The sequence below is a fragment of the Rhinolophus sinicus genome, linkage group LG11, assembly GCF_036562045.2.
Source record: "Rhinolophus sinicus isolate RSC01 linkage group LG11, ASM3656204v1, whole genome shotgun sequence".
In the NCBI taxonomy this organism is placed as follows: domain Eukaryota; kingdom Metazoa; phylum Chordata; class Mammalia; order Chiroptera; family Rhinolophidae; genus Rhinolophus; species Rhinolophus sinicus.
Window position 1 is genome coordinate 3355396 of NC_133760.1, and position 19560 is coordinate 3374955.

At 43.6% G+C, this 19560-nt stretch overlaps 1 protein-coding gene across 1 annotated transcript; it reads left to right on the top strand.

Moving 5' to 3' along the window:
* The first annotated feature begins 5500 nt into the window (after nt 1-5500).
* LOC109437599 (uncharacterized) lies at nt 5501-12136 on the top strand. The gene is made up of 4 exons (XM_074315868.1): nt 5501-5759; nt 8368-8491; nt 9285-10121; nt 11409-12136. Exons 1-4 carry the CDS (start codon nt 5727-5729, stop codon nt 12134-12136), a joined length of 1722 nt encoding a protein of 573 aa, XP_074171969.1. The 5' UTR covers nt 5501-5726.
* Nucleotides 12137-19560: the final 7424 nt, after the last annotated feature.

Genomic DNA, 19560 nt, shown 5'->3' on the forward strand with positions numbered 1-19560 from the left:
GGGTTTGTGTGCCTGAACAGAGATTTCTTAATGCGAAATAGTCTGTTTCAGGAAAAAATGTTGATACTCACCTGTCAGCAATTTTCAGAACAATGACTTGTTTCCCTCACATCTTCCAGCATTAACCTTGGCAATTACATTATATCAAGAAGTTTCAGGATGATCTTGGGAAGTTCTGCCCTAGACCTGGAATAAGCTCCCCACCATCACCAGACACTCTGCTTTCTGATATTGAGCAACTGTATTAAGAATCCACAAACTGGGTGCTAGAATTAGACATTGTTGGAGGGTTGTCCATAATCTCTAGATTTTTTTCAATGAAACGAGAAATGAAATATAAGTTTAAAGTCAAATACTATATGAATTAGTATGATTGTTCCTACTGAATGTAGGATTTATATTTTTATTCCAATTCTTTGGCTTTATACTTACATTTATTTTATCTTATACAGACAGACTTGTTTCCCATTTATATTAATATATTTGTTTCCAAAATGCCATACCAATACTTTTTAGTAAAATATGAAAAGTTTAAGAGTTATTTACAGGTATTTTTGCCTTCATATATCCACCTTAGGGACATACAGCCAAAATTCTGTATTTTCAATTCACTTGCAGTATTTCCTTTATATAGAGAGACCACAAACTGGATATTCAATCAATTTTTTTAACCTTTGAATTTGCTGTTTTAAAATTTTAATTTGCTGTAATATTGTTTAATAATTATATACAATATGTCCATTTGTGCAAATAAAACAATATAGTAAGATACTTTTCTTAAATGTCTAGCTTAAATTCTGCCCTATCCTATACATGCTGTGTCTATATTTTCATTCCACTATGTCTTGGGAAAACTTTCGCATACTCTACACAGTTTTGAACCTGGCTTTTCACTTTAGAAATGATCTAGTTCTGTAGATCAGGGTGTAGAGGTCCTCCTGACTCATTTTACAAATGTGGAAAACTGTTGTGCAGATGGGCCATGATGCATTCACCTGGTTCCCATTGATAGACATTTGAAGTGTTTTCAAGTAGAACTTCCATGAACAGCTTCTGCACCTATGAGCGCACATGCTAAATGCCCATTTACATTCAGAAAGTATGTAGTAGGGTCAGCACTGGAGGATACTAGGAGTGACAGTGATGGCAACATATTTCGTGTTGTTGGCTGAACTGCCCTTCATCTGGCTTCCATCTGTGTCCCATAGATACTGATGTGATGGCTCCTGCCAAGTGGGAAATGAAGATTAACTTGCTCACTCTGATAAGAGTAGGAGTCCTAGGAAACTTCTTCGTCTGTATAACTTCACACTTCTTACTGGACACAATGTGAGACCCACAGACTTGATTCTCAACCAGGTGGTCTTAGCCAACTCCTTGGTGATTTTATCCACAGGAATCCCTCAGGCAATAGCAGCTTTTAGATCAAAACATTTCCTGAATGAGACGATGTAAACTTGTCTTTTATTTCCACAGAGTGGCTAGAGGGGTTTGCCTCAGCACTACTCCACCCTCAATGTCTACCAGATAATTAAGCTTTGCCCCAATTTCTCAAGGTGGACGGAGCTCAGAATGAAATTCCCAAAATGCATTGGTTTCTGCTGTTCTCTCTGCTGGATTGTGCATCTCTTGGTGAATATCTTTGTTCCTATTAATATAAGTGGTCCAATGCACAGTGAAAACTTTAGTGTGAAAATAAATTATGGATACTGTTCCACACTCGATCTAGACAGACTTACCAGGTTTGTAGTTGCAGTCATGTTCTCCACAATTGACCCGATGTGTTTGGGCCTCATTGTCTGGGCCCATTGTCCTTTTCCTGCACAGGCACCAGCAGCGAGTCTAGCACATCGGCAGTAACAGCTGATTTCATGAGGTCAGAGCCACGTGTATCATCTTAATCCTCAGGATCTCCTTTTTCTCCTTTTACTCACTGTCTTTTATTTGAAAGAGTCTATCTGTTAGTCAAGGCCAGTGGCTGGTGTACACTTCTTTGTTCTTGTCTTCATGTTTTCCGACTTTTTTGGGCTCATCTGCAGTGATACTCGTGTCCCTCAGTTTTGTTTTACCTACTTGACAAGAAAAACATTTTTTTTTCTAATTTGTGACCATATGACCCTGTTCTCTACAAGAAATAATTACTCCTTCCACCACCACCTGTCTTTCTTTAGGGAACTAATAATGTTCAGATTCTTGGTAGAAATTTATTATTCTACGTAGAATGGGGTGGTGAGATCCTGGAAATTATAATCCTATAAGAGTCCTAACATGAACATTATATATGTGCTTATAGAAGGATTACACTAACAGTTCTAGCTTCATCAAAGGAAAAGTTCACAACATTTTGAAATAATAGAAGAAAATTTCTGAGTTTAGGAATTTGGAGAAAATCTCTTTGTTGGGTGGTTTTGGTGTATATGTATATAGTAGTAAATTTTATGTAATACTAAATTTGCCATTTTAATCATTTTCAAGTGTACAATTTGGTGGCATTAGGTAAATTTGCAATGTTGTGCATCTACCAACATTATTTCAAAAAATTTTTAGAAACCCAAAGACAAATTGTGTATCCGTTAGTCTGTATCTCTCCATTTACCCCTCACTCCAGCGCCTCATAGCATCTAATCTACGTTCTGTCTTTATGAGTTTGCTTGTTCCAAATAGTTCTTATAAGTGGAACTATATGCAATTTATCCTCTGTGTCGGGTTTATGACACTTAGCATAATGTTTTCAAGGTTCACCTATTTTGTGGCACTTATCAGAACTTTATTGATGACTAATATTCCTTTGTTTGGACATGTACATTTTATTTACCCATGCATCTGTTAATGGATGCTTGGGTTGTTTCCACTTTTTACCTGCTATGATTAACGCTGCTATGACCATGGGTGTACAAAGATATGTTTGAGTCACTGCTTTTAATTTTTTGGAGTATAGACCTAGAATGGAATTGCTTGGTCAGATGACATATTTACATTAAACTTTTTGAAGACCTATTATACTGTTTTTCACATTGTAACATTTTACATTCCCATAAGAAATGTACGAAAGTTCCAGTTGGCACAACCTGGAGCCTCACAGGTCAAATGATTGAATGTGAACACATGAGAACATGTGGTGGAACATAATCAGCCAGAGCCCTTGTCACAGAAGCCTTGGCTCAGAAATGACTCCTTACATAGGAATCTTTTCTCTAAACTCTAATTATATTATGTCCAGAGACAGTGTCCTCCTCCACCCTGAGGTGGCAGAAAACTCTGCCATCAAGACATCTCAGTGGTTCAGGCCTACGGCTCTCTACACCTTTTGTAGTGGCCAAGCAAAAAGTTCTGATCTCAGCCAACACCTAAAGGCTACTTGTGTTCCTGTGCAAAAGGTCAGGCTGCTCAGAGCATGAAAGCCAAAACATGAGAGGTGATGTTGTGTGGGATGTCATGCTCGATGCGCCATTTGTCATGCAGTGCGGCCTGCAGGGTCTCTGCTCCCGCTCCCCACATAAGAACGCAGGACATGTTGAGGCCAAAAAGGAACTCCCACGGAGCCATAGGTAGGGGAGTCATACCACTATATTCTCGCTGGCAGCTGGGTTGGAGACACAGGAAACAGGAGCCACATGGTCCGCAACCCTCACTCCGCTGCTTGCTAGCTCAGCCACCATCTTCTTGCTAGCCCCCATTTTCTGCAAGCGTAGCCACGGCAGTTATATTAGTGGCCAGTGGCTCACTGGTTACAGCTGATGGCCAACTAGCCACAGCTGATGGCCATCCAATCACAATTGATGGCCATTTACTACCTGAGCCAGTGCCTTTCCATGTGAGGCCGAGAGCCTGGAAACTGCACTCCTGGCTCTGTCTCCACAGGTGAGTTTGGTGGAAAGAAAAGCATGTTTTATTCCAAAATGCCAGCATTAAGGGAAGGCAGTGTACTCCCTGTCACAAAGACTGCCTTCCCACTCTTAATACTGCCATAGGTTTTATAGACACATAAGGAGGAGCAGAACAAAGGAAGGAGCAGTTGGATAGGAACTTCAGGAAAAAGCACTTCCTAGAGGCTGGTCTGCCCCAGGGTCAGGAGTGAATCCCATACAGATGCAAAAACCCCTCCCAAATTATCAGGTCAGGTGTACACACTGGTCTGAAGTAAACAGAACCATTGAAACTGGAATACATAGTAAATGCACAGTAAACATAATCATCGAGGTTTGGTAGGAGGAGGGGAAAGCAAAGAAAGGAAAGAAAATAAAAACTTTGAGAAAGTCCCAAGCCAAACCATTGTCAAATCGAATTACATCAGAGGTCCAAATTTCAAAAACAAAAGATACGGGGTCACCGTTACACTTACTGCCTCTGACTTTCCAGGCATTGGTGATATGACTGTAACCTTCACCTGGGAAAAATGTGAACTGTTAGACCTGGCCCAGAGTACCTAGTACTAGAATGTTGTCATGCAGGGTGTCATGCAGGGTCTCAGCTCCCACTCCCCGCATAAGAACACAGGATATGGTGAGGCCAAAAAGGAACACCCACAGAACCATATATAGGGGAGTCATACACTGTATTCTTGCTGGTAGCTGGATTGGAGACACAGGATACAGGAGCCACACCATCCGCAACCCGCCGACCGCTTTTCTGCCAACCAACCTCACTTGCTAACTGCAATCCGTGCTTGCTAGCTCAGCCACCATCCGCTGCCAGCATAGCCACGGCAGTTATATTAGTGGCCAGTGGCTCACTGGTTGCATTTGACAGCCAACTAGCCACAGCTGATGGCTGTCCATCACAGTTGATGGCCATTTACTACCAGAGCCAGCACCTTTCCATGTGAGGCCAAGAGCCTGGAAACTGCACTGACTCTGTCCCCGACATGTGATGCTAGGGAACTGTGGGCTCCTGCGCTTGCTGGATAAGGCTGCACTGTCCCACCTCTCACTTCTCTGTCCTGTCCCTGTGTGGAGTCTTTCTCTCTTGTTCTTCACCCAACATACTGAAAGTCACAAAACTGATTCTAACATGTCAGGCTCCAGGCACTTGAAGAGAAAAAAAAAAGTTTATTTGGGTCCAGTTAAGAGTGGATACATTTTGTGTCCAAGTGACTCTATTCAATGAAACATCCCTTTGGATTTACAGTCATTGGGAGCACCTGAAATAATATTTTCAGACTCCACGCGGTATGTTAAGCTTCAAAGTCTGAAATAATGTCACTAAACACTTACGTAATCAGTTGCAGACAACACACCCTTAGTCAAGTGTTGAGTACGACCCCTTAAGGAAGAAGCGAAACCCCTCCTCCTCCTCCCCTTGAGGTTAGAGACACTTCCCGGCATTTCTCGTGGTGCCAATTTCACCTGGATGTCCAGGTGAGGGGATCCCGTCTCCTGGACCTTTGCTGCTGTGAGAACTACATTACCCAGAAGACTCTGCGCCGGACGCTAGCGTCATTAAGTCAAAGAATGGTTAGGTGAGAGTGATTCCCTGCGTGCGCATCGCGTTGGGGCGGGACTTCCGGCGTTTTCCGCGTGGCGGTCGTTTTGGTGGCCGGTGGGTCTGTGTACTTCACAGACTGAGGAGCGCTGGGTCATATTTGAGGTGACGGACCGAGGAGGCACGGGAGGAGTTGTCTCTGCTGCAAAGAGGCGGGTCTGAGGCACTGGGCTGCGGAGACTCTGCTGCCAGGTCTCGGTCCGGATCTCCCGCCGCTCCCGGCCCTGCTCCGCCGACAGAGTCGGATGGCGGCGGCCGCGTTGAGGGACCCGGCTCAGGTGAGTGCGTGTCCCCCGGATCCTCACCTCCCTCACCCCACCCGAATCCTAAAGCCCCGGGTGCGGGGCGCCTGTTCACATCCTGCAGCCTAAGCCCCGGCGTCTAGGACAGTGAGGCACTCGTGGGTGACATCCGGTGTGACGGGGTGTAGGAAAGGGTTACAGGCAGAGGGGCCGGCCGAGTAAAGACACGGAGGGTCGACTGAGCCGGGAAGATTTGGGAAATCTGGGCTCTGTCTCGTATCTGCATGGAACAGAGAGTGTGGGTCAAAGTGCCCCTGGGTAACAGGCTGCCATTGTCAGGACGCTGGGATCCATAGAAAGTTGTGAACAGAAAAGGCTACGCCTGAATTAAGCTTTAAAACGTTTTCCAAAAGCTGCTCAGAGGAACAAACTGGAAAGGGAATGATAATAGGAGGCAAAGGGGGCTTTGTCCAGAGCCCATTGAACCCTGCCCCTCAGAACCTCTCTCTTCACACAGATTATTATTATTATAAGTACAAAAGCACATATGGCTCCTACAGAGGTGAGTGAGTGGAGGGTGTTCCAGAACCTCACTGGTCCTGATCCCACTCATGATCCCTGCACTCTTCACCTATCACTCTACCAGCCCTTAGGCCTGGGGACTCTGAACAAATCTTAAGCCCAGGATCCTCAGACCAGGCTGAGGGTACCTATTACTAGCAACCAATTGGATGAGGTATGAAGGCAGGTTGCCCCAGATATAGGTACCAGTATGTTTAGACTCTTGGAAGTATGACTGAACTGGTACAAGGGAACCTCAAATTTCTTTTCATCATGGGAACAGAGTGCAACAGTACAGGAGTCAGGCCTGGGACAGCTCCTTGAGAAGTTGGGTGTCTAATTTGGAAGTGATGGGAACAATGGAGGTTTGGAGCAGAGGAGGGAGGTGATCTGGCAAACCCCTCATCAGGCTCCCTGTGGCTACAGCATGGAGAACAGACTGAGGGTTTAAGAAGGTGGTAGGAAGACCAGGGAGGAGGCTAATGCAGTAGTCCAGATGAGTGTTGGTGATGTGGACCAATGTGGTGTGGACTAGGATGTGTAGAAATGCTTGGATTCTGAATCAGTTTTTTCAGTAGATCTGCTCTGATTTTCTGACTTGGAAGGGGAGAGAGAAAATAGTAGAAGTCAGGGATGACTGTAAGGTTTTTGGGTTTGGGAGCTGAAAGGATGGAAACTCTATCAACTGGGATGTGGAAGTCGGTAGTAGGATTACTTTTCATTCAGGATATTAGGAGTTTTGCTTTGACTATGTTAAGTATACGAGTAGGCGTATTAAGTGAGCAGCTAGACATGCAGGTCTGGGGCTTTGGGGATGGGTACAGGATGGACATCTGCGAAAGGTGGTGGATAGTACTGTGTGGACCAGGGTAGAGCTTGTGTCTTAGTCAGCTTGGGCAGCTAAAACAAAATACCTTTATTTCTCACAGTTCTGGGGCTGGACAGTCCAAAATCAAACAGCTGGCAGATTCTGTTCCTGGTGAGGAACTCTTCCTGTCTTGGAGATAGCTGTATTCTCACATGACCTTGGTGTGAGTGGAGAGAACAAGAGATGTTTTTCTCTTCACATAAGCATGCTAATCCTATCATGTGGGTCTCACCCTCCTGACCCAATCTAAAACTGATTAATTAACCAATTACCCATCTTTAAATACCATCACATCAGGGGTTAGGTCTTAACATATGAATTTTGGGAGGATATATACATTGCTCCAAAAGACGCATTAGAGCTGATGGTCTGGCTAAGTCTTATTTTCGGGGAAACACAGTAAGAACCTGAGATCTACAAGTGGTTCTGGGTGGGTAAGGTTGAAACAAGGAGCAGAGTCAGGCAGGGAGACCTGTACAGCAGGATTCTGGGCTGCTGATGGCATTGAGGACCATGGCAGGTTTGGGGTAGTACTGGATCCTGTCTGAATTTGCCAGGCACTATCTATATGCCATGTGTTGGGTGACATGTGGGAAAGACAGGGAGATGCCTATGCTGCAGGGTAGGGTAGAGGTGTGACTCAGAGAGATGTGGTATAAAGTGATGTTCATGTGGAGAGGGAGTGAGAACTGGTGGCCTGAGGGCCCGAGCATTGAGGACATAGGGTGAAAAAGGAGCCAATACCCTTGGTTGTGTCTGGGAGGCATGATCTGGGGCATCCTAGGAGAATGACCTGACAAGGGGGAGTGCTTCCCTGCATGCAGGCCCAGAGCTCAGAGATAATAATGTTGCTGTAGATGGGTACAGTGATCAGAGGGACCATGAGAAGAGAGTACACAGCAGCAGCACCAGGGCCTGATATCTCCTCTGAGGTGGGAAAATTGGGAAGTGGGTGAGCAGGGGATAAGTGAGTGGATGAACTTGGGGAGAGAAGCTGATCATGCAATGAACTGTCCTCATCATGGCAGGGCTGTGTCACCTTTGAAGATGTGGCCATTTATTTCTGCCAGGAGGAGTGGGGCCTCCTTGATGAGGCTCAGAGGTTCCTGTACCGTGATGTGATGCTAGAGAATTTTGCACTTACAGCATCCTTGGGTAAGACCTTCACATTCCTCTCAATGTCCGTATCTGGTCTCTCTCTTTCCCCTATCCCAGAGGCAGCTCTGCCCTTTCCACAGCCAGGCTATTGGCTCTTCTGGCTTCGCCACTCCCTTGGCACATGTGCTGTGGGTGCCAGCGCTGAATCATGTGCACTCCTCAAGCAACCCTAGGTGTGCAGGTAAGGGCCTGGGAGTTAGGTGTTTGGCAGTCAGCCTAATGGATTTCACCTTTCCCTGTCCATGGCAGGATGACTGTGTTGATGGCACCTTGTGCCCCAGATTCTGTCCTCTTCCAGCTAACATTTCCTTGTGAATACCTGTATCAGGAATTGTAAGCATTGTCACAGTTACTAATTACGTGGTCCATGGTCCTTTCTTGAAAGACCTGCCTTTGAAATTTGATTGTAATATTACTTTTTTCCTGTAGTTTGTTGTTTCCTGAGTTGCTCTGGATCATTTTTGACTACTCACAAATCCTGTCTTTCCCTAAGGACTTGCTTCATTCAGGTCCTTACCCAACTCGGAGTTTGGGGAGGAGAGCCCTGAGTCACAGGGTAGACATGGCAAGATGATCTCAGATCTGTGTTCAGATCATACCAGAAATCTGCCTTGTGTACACTAGTGTTTTGGTACAAGTACCACTGGACACACATAATATCTATACTTTATTTCATCCACTTCACACATAATATCTATACTTTATTTCATACACTTCACACTTTTCTGATTTGTCATTTTATCTGGCTCTCCTCTCTGTGTGGCACCCCATACTTCTGGCTTTTGTACCTGAAAGTCTCCCCAGAATCTCAGTACTACAAAGTAGCCCTCCCTTCAAATTGCTGCCTCATACTGAAAAACATCCCATGGATTCATTCTTTGGTTTGAATGTATGTGTATGACAGAAACTTTCGATGGGACTTCCTCCTCCCAGCAAAGTTAACATGCACTTTATAAGCATTTCTCTTCTTTCAGACTATTGGTATGGTGCCGAGGATGACAAGTTACCTTCTGAGCCGAGTGTTTCTATAGGAGACTCACAGGTCAGGATTCCAAAGGCAGGTCCATCCATCCAGAAGACTCACCCCTGTGAAGAGTGTGTCGCAGTCTTAAAAGACATTTTACATCTGACTGAGCTCCAAGCACCATGTCCTGGGCAGGAGTCATACTTAGGTGCGGCATCCAGAGGTTTCTGGTTCAGTAAAAACATTCACCAGCACCAAAAGCATGGCACTGGAAAGAAAATCTTCAAAATGGATATGGACAGAGCCTCGTGTATGACAAGCTGCAGATTCCACGTGTCAGGGAAGCCATTCACCTGTGGGGAGGATGGAAAGGACTTTCTAGCTACCTCGGGCCTTCTCCAGCATCAGGTCACTCCTGATGGTGAGAAGCCACATAGCACCATCAAGTGTGGGGAGCCCTTTAACGGTGGAAAAAGTCATGACAAATGGATTGAAAGCAGGAGAGTTTTCAGCAACACACACCCACTTCCCCACCAGAGAGTCTGTACTGGAGAAGGGCTTGATGAGTGCAGCAAATGTGGGAAAACCTTTAGCTGCAAATACAGACTTGTTCAGCATCAGCAAACTCACATTGGAGAAAGGACTTATGAGTGTGGTGAATGTGGGAAGTTCTTTAGCCGCAAAACCCACCTCATTCGACACTGGAGAGTTCATACTGGAGAAAAGCCCTATAAGTGCATTGAATGTGGGAGATCTTTTAGCCAGAAATCTGACCTCATTCAACATCAAAGAATTCACACTGGAGAAAGGCCTTATGAGTGCAGTGAATGCGGGAAATCCTTTATTTCATCCACTTCACACATAATATCTATACTTTATTTCATCCACTTCACACATAATATCTATACTTTATTTCATCCACTTCACACATAATATCTATACTTTATTTCATCCACTTCACACATAATATCTATACTTTATTTCATCCACTTCACACATAATATCTATACTTTATTTCATCCACTTCACACATAATATCTATACTTTATTTCATCCACTTCACACATAATATCTATACTTTATTTCATCCACTTCACACATAATATCTATACTTTATTTCATCCACTTCACACATAATATCTATACTTTATTTCATCCACTTCACACATAATATCTATACTTTATTTCATCCACTTCACACATAATATCTATACTTTATTTCATCCACTTCACACATAATATCTATACTTTATTTCATCCACTTCACACATAATATCTATACTTTATTTCATCCACTTCACACATAATATCTATACTTTATTTCATCCACTTCACACATAATATCTATACTTTATTTCATCCACTTCACACATAATATCTATACTTTATTTCATCCACTTCACACATAATATCTATACTTTATTTCATCCACTTCACACATAATATCTATACTTTATTTCATCCACTTCACACATAATATCTATACTTTATTTCATCCACTTCACACATAATATCTATACTTTATTTCATCCACTTCACACATAATATCTATACTTTATTTCATCCACTTCACACATAATATCTATACTTTATTTCATCCACTTCACACATAATATCTATACTTTATTTCATCCACTTCACACATAATATCTATACTTTATTTCATCCACTTCACACATAATATCTATACTTTATTTCATCCACTTCACACATAATATCTATACTTTATTTCATCCACTTCACACATAATATCTATACTTTATTTCATCCACTTCACACATAATATCTATACTTTATTTCATCCACTGGACACATAATATCTATACTTTATTTCATCCACTTCACACATAATATCTATACTTTATTTCATACACTTCACACTTTTCTGATTTGTCATTTTATCTGGCTCTCCTCTCTGTGTGGCACCCCATACTTCTGGCTTTTGTACCTGAAAGTCTCCCCAGAATCTCAGTACTACAAAGTAGCCCTCCCTTCAAATTGCTGCCTCATACTGAAAAACATCCCATGGATTCATTCTTTGGTTTGAATGTATGTGTATGACAGAAACTTTCGATGGGACTTCCTCCTCCCAGCAAAGTTAACATGCACTTTATAAGCATTTCTCTTCTTTCAGACTATTGGTATGGTGCCGAGGATGACAAGTTACCTTCTGAGCCGAGTGTTTCTATAGGAGACTCACAGGTCAGGATTCCAAAGGCAGGTCCATCCATCCAGAAGACTCACCCCTGTGAAGAGTGTGTCGCAGTCTTAAAAGACATTTTACATCTGACTGAGCTCCAAGCACCATGTCCTGGGCAGGAGTCATACTTAGGTGCGGCATCCAGAGGTTTCTGGTTCAGTAAAAACATTCACCAGCACCAAAAGCATGGCACTGGAAAGAAAATCTTCAAAATGGATATGGACAGAGCCTCGTGTATGACAAGCTGCAGATTCCACGTGTCAGGGAAGCCATTCACCTGTGGGGAGGATGGAAAGGACTTTCTAGCTACCTCGGGCCTTCTCCAGCATCAGGTCACTCCTGATGGTGAGAAGCCACATAGCACCATCAAGTGTGGGGAGCCCTTTAACGGTGGAAAAAGTCATGACAAATGGATTGAAAGCAGGAGAGTTTTCAGCAACACACACCCACTTCCCCACCAGAGAGTCTGTACTGGAGAAGGGCTTGATGAGTGCAGCAAATGTGGGAAAACCTTTAGCTGCAAATACAGACTTGTTCAGCATCAGCAAACTCACACTGGAGAAAGGCCTCATGAATGTAGTGAATGTGGGAAATTCTTTAGCCGCAAAACCCACCTCATTCGACACCGGACAGTTCACACTGGAGCAAACAAAGCCTTATGAGTGCAGTGAATGTGGGAGATCTTTTAGCCAGAGCTCTGGCCTCCTTCGACATAGGAGAGCTCACATGCAATGAATGTGGGAAATTGTTTAGCTGCAAATCTGACCTCAGTCAACACCAAAGAGTTCACACTGGAGAAAGGCTCTTTCCTTAGTATAACAGTGTTGGAGGAAAGCCTCTGAGAGGAGCTGTCTGCTTGAATTAACTCATATATCCAGACATCCACAGACTGGAGATTACCTATAAGTTTTGGTTATGGGGGAAGTGGGTTTAATGTGTCCTGGGGTCCTAGCCAGATTTATGTTACTGGCAATTTCTGTGGCAGAAGCCATTTCACCTCTATCACCTGGCAGGTCCACACACCGTGCATTAGCCACCACCCTAACCAGCTCAAGGAAGCAAACCTCTGCTCTCCCTTTTGTTGCAGGAAATCCTGAGTGTCCTGAGCCCTTCTTTCTGACAAGTTAGGGCATGGACCTGACCCTATGCTGGCCCAGAGAACTCTGAGTTCTGCTGGTGGCTTTCAGAGGAGGACTAGCTTTTTCAGGGACATTGTTGGTCTCAGGTAGTGCTTGTGATGAAGTTTTCCAGCTTCCAAGTTACCAAATCAGAAACTTCCTGTTGCTCATTTTTCTGGTTTGTGCAATAAGGGCCTTTTCGTTTAAGCACCTTTAATCTTGGACTCTGTTCACTATGTGGGTAGTTTGAGAGCACAATAGGACTGCCAACTTGAAGGGGAAACATTTTGTGAGGATCCAAACTGTGCCTCAGGGGACAGTATGATGGCGGTCCTCCAGTTTGGCCTAGTTTGCATTGCTGCCAGAGCCTCCTAGGAAAGACTGCATTGTGGTCTTAAAATGTTTCCTGGATGCCAGAGGTCACCCTGAGGAAGGGGTAGTTGTGACACCTCCAGTGCTTCCGGAGTCGACATAATTTTCATCTTGCTCACAGAGGACAGAACATAATGTCCAGCACTGTTGAGGGAAATCTAATCCAAGGTTCTGCAAAGGAGCCACATGTCCTGATACCCAGAATTCAGTATGCTAGTGTCACTAATTGTAAGACTCCATGGGCAATGGAGACCGTAACTGGTACAGAAACATGGGGTCAATAGAGTGGAGGAGACTGTAGCAAACTGCGTGATATGTGCCTCTTCTAAAGATGCATCCACAGTACCAGTTTCGAGCATGCCCCCAAATCTTGGGACTTCCAGGTATGTTTATCTTGTGTAGCTGAAGTCATTGTCAGACAAAATGGTTTTAGGGTTTTGTGAATTCCCGTAGACTGAGCTGTTCACCTCAAGGCCAAAAGGTTGGAGAGGAGGGAGGTCCTCTAGTCTAGGGATGTGACTTTGGTGACTCAGCCAGCATTCTTGACTCAGGTGGAAATGGCCTTCATTGTTTGCCAGTATTTCCTGCCACCAAGGAGAGGATGGCTGTCCCTCAAGGCATGAGTGAGATAGTGGAGTCAATACAGAGTTGCCAAACCTGATTTCTGAAGAGTGCTAGATTTAGATTTTATTGTGAACCATTTTTTAAAGTTGTATTAAGGTATAATTAACAGGATAAATTGTACGTATTTAAAGTATACAACTTGATAAGTTTTGACATGTATAAACTCATGAGACCATTAACATGGTCATATCTGTCACTTGCATATTTTTCTCATGCCCTTTTATAATCTCTACTCAGCCTTCCAGGAAACCATGGATTATTTATGTTCCTTTAAAATTGATTGCATTTCCTAGAAATTCATGACTGATCACAAAGTGTTTACTCTTTCTGGTTTCATTGATGCCGCATAAGTTACCGAGATTCATAAATGGTGTTTGTATGAGTATTTTTTTTTTTTTTCCCCTTCTTCCATCTCTCCTCCCCACTCCCCCACTCTGGTTCAAGCCATTGATTCTCAGTCTAGTTGTGTAGGACACAGTGCCCTGACCCATGCTGGTGGTATTATGAGCCTTGTCTTCCCCCAGGCTGAAGAAGTCAGTTGCTAGGCGTCGGTCGTCTGCTCACAGCAGCTCACGACAGCTCTCACTGGCTGCTGGCCGCTCATAGCAGCACATGGTAGCTCACTCCAACCCACCCCGACCTCTGGCTGCTCACAGCAGCCCAGCTCCAGGGAGAGCCATTGTTCATAATCTTTGCTGTAGAGGGCGCAGCTCACTGGCCCATGTGGGAATCAAACCGGTGACCGCGGTGTTAGGAACATGGTGCTCCAACCACCTGAGCCACTGGGCCAGCCCCTAATATTTCATTCTTATTTCTGAATAGCTTTCTTTTCTGTGTATAGTCAACTATGTTTATCCATTCATCTGTTTCTAGACATGTGGGTTATTTCAAGTGTTAGCTATTAAAAATAAAGCTGATAGGAACATTTGTTTATAATTCTTTATATGGGCATATGTTTCATTTATATTAATAACTCAGAATGCAATGTCTGAGTCATGGGGTAGGTGAATATCTAACTTTAAGAAATTGCCGAGCTATAATCTAAAATGGTTGTCTCTGCATTCCCACCAATGGTTTGTGAGACTTCCAGTTCCTTTACATCCTTGTAAGTGACCTGGTAAGATCACTTTTTAATTTTTGCTCTTTTAAAATAAGTGTCTGGTGGTATCTTACTGGTTTTAATTGTCTTTCCCTAAGGATTTATGATGTTGAGCATTATATTATGTATTTGCAACGTGTTTGTCTTCTTTAGTAAAATGCCTGTTCTTATCTTTGGCCTGTTTTCTATTTTATGACATTTGGCTATTGCCTTTTAGTAATGAGACAATGAAACAACAGACATGTTGGAATTTTACTCATTCTTCACTGATGAGAACAACTTATTTTCTGCACATGAAATAATTGTTTTTGAATAGTGGAAAAATATTTAGTCATTTTTTGTGTGTGGTCTGCACAATATAATGGCCATCTATACCATGTACTGTTAAGTTTTATCAGCATTACGGTATTAACATATTCTTCATTACTTTTCTAGAAGTAAACATGCAATATATTGTATTAAACAATACAATAAATCAAGCCCTAAATTGTGTGTTTGCTAATGTCCTTGGGGTAAATACTTCCACCGTGCCAGTTTCAAACTGCTTACCTAAAGAGTTGGCGGTAGCACACCATTCTATTTCCACCTTATTGATCCAGGAGCCACAAAAAACCTCAGGAACATAGATATACCAAAATTTAGTGAAATGATTAGGGAGTGTTGATGTTTGAGTATTTGTAGCTTAAACTGTTTAATTGATGTACAGTTGACTTTAATGCACATTTTAAATGTAATTTTGGTACAAAAAAAGTATCCTTGTGCCCTTTTTAAACTCATTGTTCTCAACATAAAATTACTGGTATAAGGACATGGTCTACCTTTTGTAATGGCTATTTTCAAATATGCACAAAAGTGGGAAATACTGTCTTATGAAGACTCATAAACCCTTCCCCAATCTTCCATCATTATTTATAGAATCTTGTTTCATTTCTCCTCATGTACATTAGTGGGGTATTTTACTTAGAAAACCCAGACATCATGTCATTTAATGCATACCTTCTTAATGCTTTCCTACAATGCTAGCGCTTTTTCATAATGCCAATAACTTTCTCACACAAAATAAAAATATTTTAAAATATGATAAATGTGTTATCAGTGCTGAATTTTGTCAATTTTCTCAAAACTTTTTTCTTTAAGGCAGACTAAATGCAGTCAGTATACAAAATGTCTGTCTCGTAAGTCTGTTAACTTATAGGCACTTACCTCTTTTTTATTATTTACTTGAAATGATTAGCTGTGTCCATCACAGTTTGCAGCATGCTCAATTTGCCTCATTGCATCTCATTCTATTAACATGCTCACCCTCACCCCCATTATCCTGTGCACTAGATATTGATGAGTGATTGAGATCTGGTCCCAGCAGACAGGTATGTGTCAGTGGCACAACCTGGAAATGCATTCAAGTATTGGATGGGATGGGTGGATGGTGGTGACATTGCAGTGCAGCCTGGAGACAGTCAGATTTGGGGACCCTGTGTGGCGGATGTCATATTGACAGTCCTTAGCACATCCTGGGGATACCTCACATACAGCCTGGGAACACGTGTGACACCATGTAGGATGCTGACATTCTCCACACAGCCCGGACACATGCATACACCACATCCACAACAAAATGTGTATGCACACAAGCAGTATAAATAAAGCACACCTGGCACCTGAGAGGTATAAGATGTATTGACACAAAGTAGGTATGAGGACACAGATACACAAATACCCCACAGAGACTGTGGTTCTTGAATCTCTGTGCAAGAAAAAAAGAAAGTAGTGCCTGGTAGGCTTCTTTGATTTCGAGAAACTTTTCCTGAACTAGGAATACTGTTCATCCACCGAGGTGACGTGGAAGACGCCAGCATCAGTGGGTCCTAGAGCAGGAAAGGGCTCTGCTGGGGTGAAGGCAGTCCTGCCACTTGGACCACATGGTTCAGCAGACCCTTTGAAGGTGGTACCATCTCTTCCTCCGTGTTTACTTTATAACCTGTCATTCTTTCTTTCATGGTTGACCAAATGCACTGGACTTCCTAGATAAAGTCGCATTCTTAGAAGGAATATCTCAAGAGAATGCAACAAGTATATGTGTGGGGGCAGAGCCCCAGAAAGTAGTTTCCAGGCTCTCGGCCTCACATAGACAGGTGCTGGCTCAGGTAGTAAATGGCCATCAACTGTGATTGCATGGCCATCAGCTGTGGCTAGTTGGCCGTCAGCTGTAACCAGTGAGCCATTGGCCACTAATATAACTGCTGTGGCTATGCTAGAGAAGGAGAAGAGAGAAAGAATGGGGGCTAGCAAGAAGATGGTGGCTGGGCTGGCAAGTGTGGATGGCGGTTTGCGGAGTGTGGATCCAGCCTCCAGTGAGAGTATAGTGCCGCCAGAGAGAATATAGTGGTATGACTCCCCTACCTATGGCTCCGTGGGTGTTCCTTTTTGGCCTCACCATATCCTGCGTTCTTGTATGGGGAGCGGGAGCAGAGACCCCGCAGGTCGCCCTGCACGACAAATGGCGCAGCGAGCAGGGTCTCCCGCACGACAATATGAAAAACCAATTGTATTTCTGGGATTGGAACACACTGACAGGCAGAATGGACATATTTTGAGGGCCCCAGAGGTATGTGTCACCTCAAGTACTTGTTTTAGGGCTGCCTGGAGTCTCCTTGTGCTTCCTCTAATCTCTCTGGATTGTTCTCCTTCAGGGCTGACCACACACATTGAACCTCAGTGTCCATTCTAAGAGCTTCACAGGAAATGAAGAGCAAGGAGATTGTTTTACTCACAGCTTCTGAGTGGGCATTCAGCGGTCTGTAACAGTTGTTTGTATGTGCATGTTTTTGGTCTTTTGAGAGCATGATTTGCAATTAGGAGCAGACCCTTTGAAAGTGGTACCATCTCTGTAGGAGCATTTTACTAAGATGGGCTTTTCTCCTTTCCCGCAGACCTCATACCGTGTCTTAATTTTCATCATTTCGAGAGAGAGACGTACATTCGGCATCACTGTGGAAGCTAAATAGTGAATTTGGATGGTAAAGTTTATCCAAGAGGAATGACACTATTAGTCATTTTTTATTTTCTGTACATTTTGATGTTTGGACATCTTAAACCTTTCTGGCTGGGGAGAGTGCCCCTCCCTGGGAGAGTTCTTAAAAATAGCACAGGGCCCTGCGGGGAGCATGCTTCCCCCCCCCCCCAGGGCTTTTGATAAGCAAATTAACCAGTCCAGAGCCAGACCTTCTCTGTCTGGCCCACACACCCCAGGGGGCAATATTCCTCAGCCTTGGTCATGCCAGGACCAGATACAAGGCAACCTTCTTACCAGGTATAAGGACCTATAACCCAAAGCTCACCAAAACTTTGAGAATTCTAAACTGTTCCTTCTGCCTTGTCTTGCTTTTCCCTGGGAAACGCAAATAAAGCCTGTGGCCTTGGCTGTCCCCTGGCTTCTGCTCCTGCTTCCACTTACCAAACGTGGTTTCCTGTGTCCTGGTGTCCTGCGTGGCAAGCCCTCATTTCTAGGGGAGCTATGAATAACATTAAACTTTTCTTTCAATGGCAGTGACCTTTCCTTGTTACTCAGTCACCTTTATACACAGGACAGTTGGCACAGTGATGGCCTTGTCTGTACCGCTCTTGGCTGGCTGACTGGATGCACTGAACAGCGGGTTTAACCCTAGGTTCCAGGCAGTGACTAAAGAGGTGATTAGTATCACTGGCCAATTTTCAAGACAAAGGCTCACCCCCAAAGGAAGCAAGGAGAGGCTTCCTCCATGGGGACTGTTGGGGGCCACTCTGGTCACCCACCAGTGCTGAGGTCAAAGGGCACTTGGGCACTCTACTAGGGTCTCCCGTCCTTGTAAGCAGTTGAGTGCATGGGCCTTCTGGTCTAGAGTACTCCGTTGGTGGAGAGTCCTGGTGTTGGGATCTGTGGCCAGGTGGCTCTGGTCACCCTCATTGGAAACCATAGCAACCCAAATGTAGCATTGTCTCAAAGGAAAATCTCTGTTGTTACTTGCTTTGCTGCTGTTAAACTTCATCCCCCAATCAAATAGGCTATAAAGGATCCCATCCTTGGAGATGTGTGGCTCAGTGTTTAATGAAAAAAAAGAAAGAAAAAAAAAGGAAGGAGCACCTTGACCTCATTCCTCTTAAAATACCAGAGGAGATTTCTCAAGTGGCAAACCTCCCTGTCACTGTGCTGGCCACTTTGAAGTGTTGCTACCTGTTAACATGCGAAGAGCCTCCTTCTTGAAACCAAATGGTCTCAAAATCAGGATGCCGCCCCATGGCTCTCTTGAAAGTAGCTACCAATGCCTCTGAGGATGTTTGGGACGCCCTGGAAAGGGAGGCCACTGCTCACAGCTGAGGCCTCTCAGGAGCACCAGGAGCTTATCAGGTAACCACCCAAAAGGGGGAAAGAAAAGGAATACACAAGAGACCAAAAAGAAAAAAAGTGTGACTGCCTAGAGTTAAAATCATTTTGAAAGATTTTGCTTAAGAGAAAAAAAAAGGGAAAATGGACTGTCCAAGGGGAGGTTGGCTGGAGGCACCAGGCCCCTTACCCTTCCTCTTATCAGCCTGAGACAAACTAAAGATTGCTGCTTCAGGCAGCTTGAAGCCTAAAATACAGAAAAAGAAAAAGAAAAATGATTGCGCTTTAGATGACCAGAAGCCCAAGGGAGAGAAAAAGGGAAGTTGAAACCTTAAGTACTAAACAGATGTCCAGTCTAGCAAACAACGCTAGTCATAGATTACCTACTGATTTAAAAACCAACCCTGTGATACAAAAGGTAATTAAATAATGTATACATGTATAGCACTTTATATCAAATTTTATATATAGTTAAAATGTTTTATGATTTGATCCAATTAAAATCCAAATTTT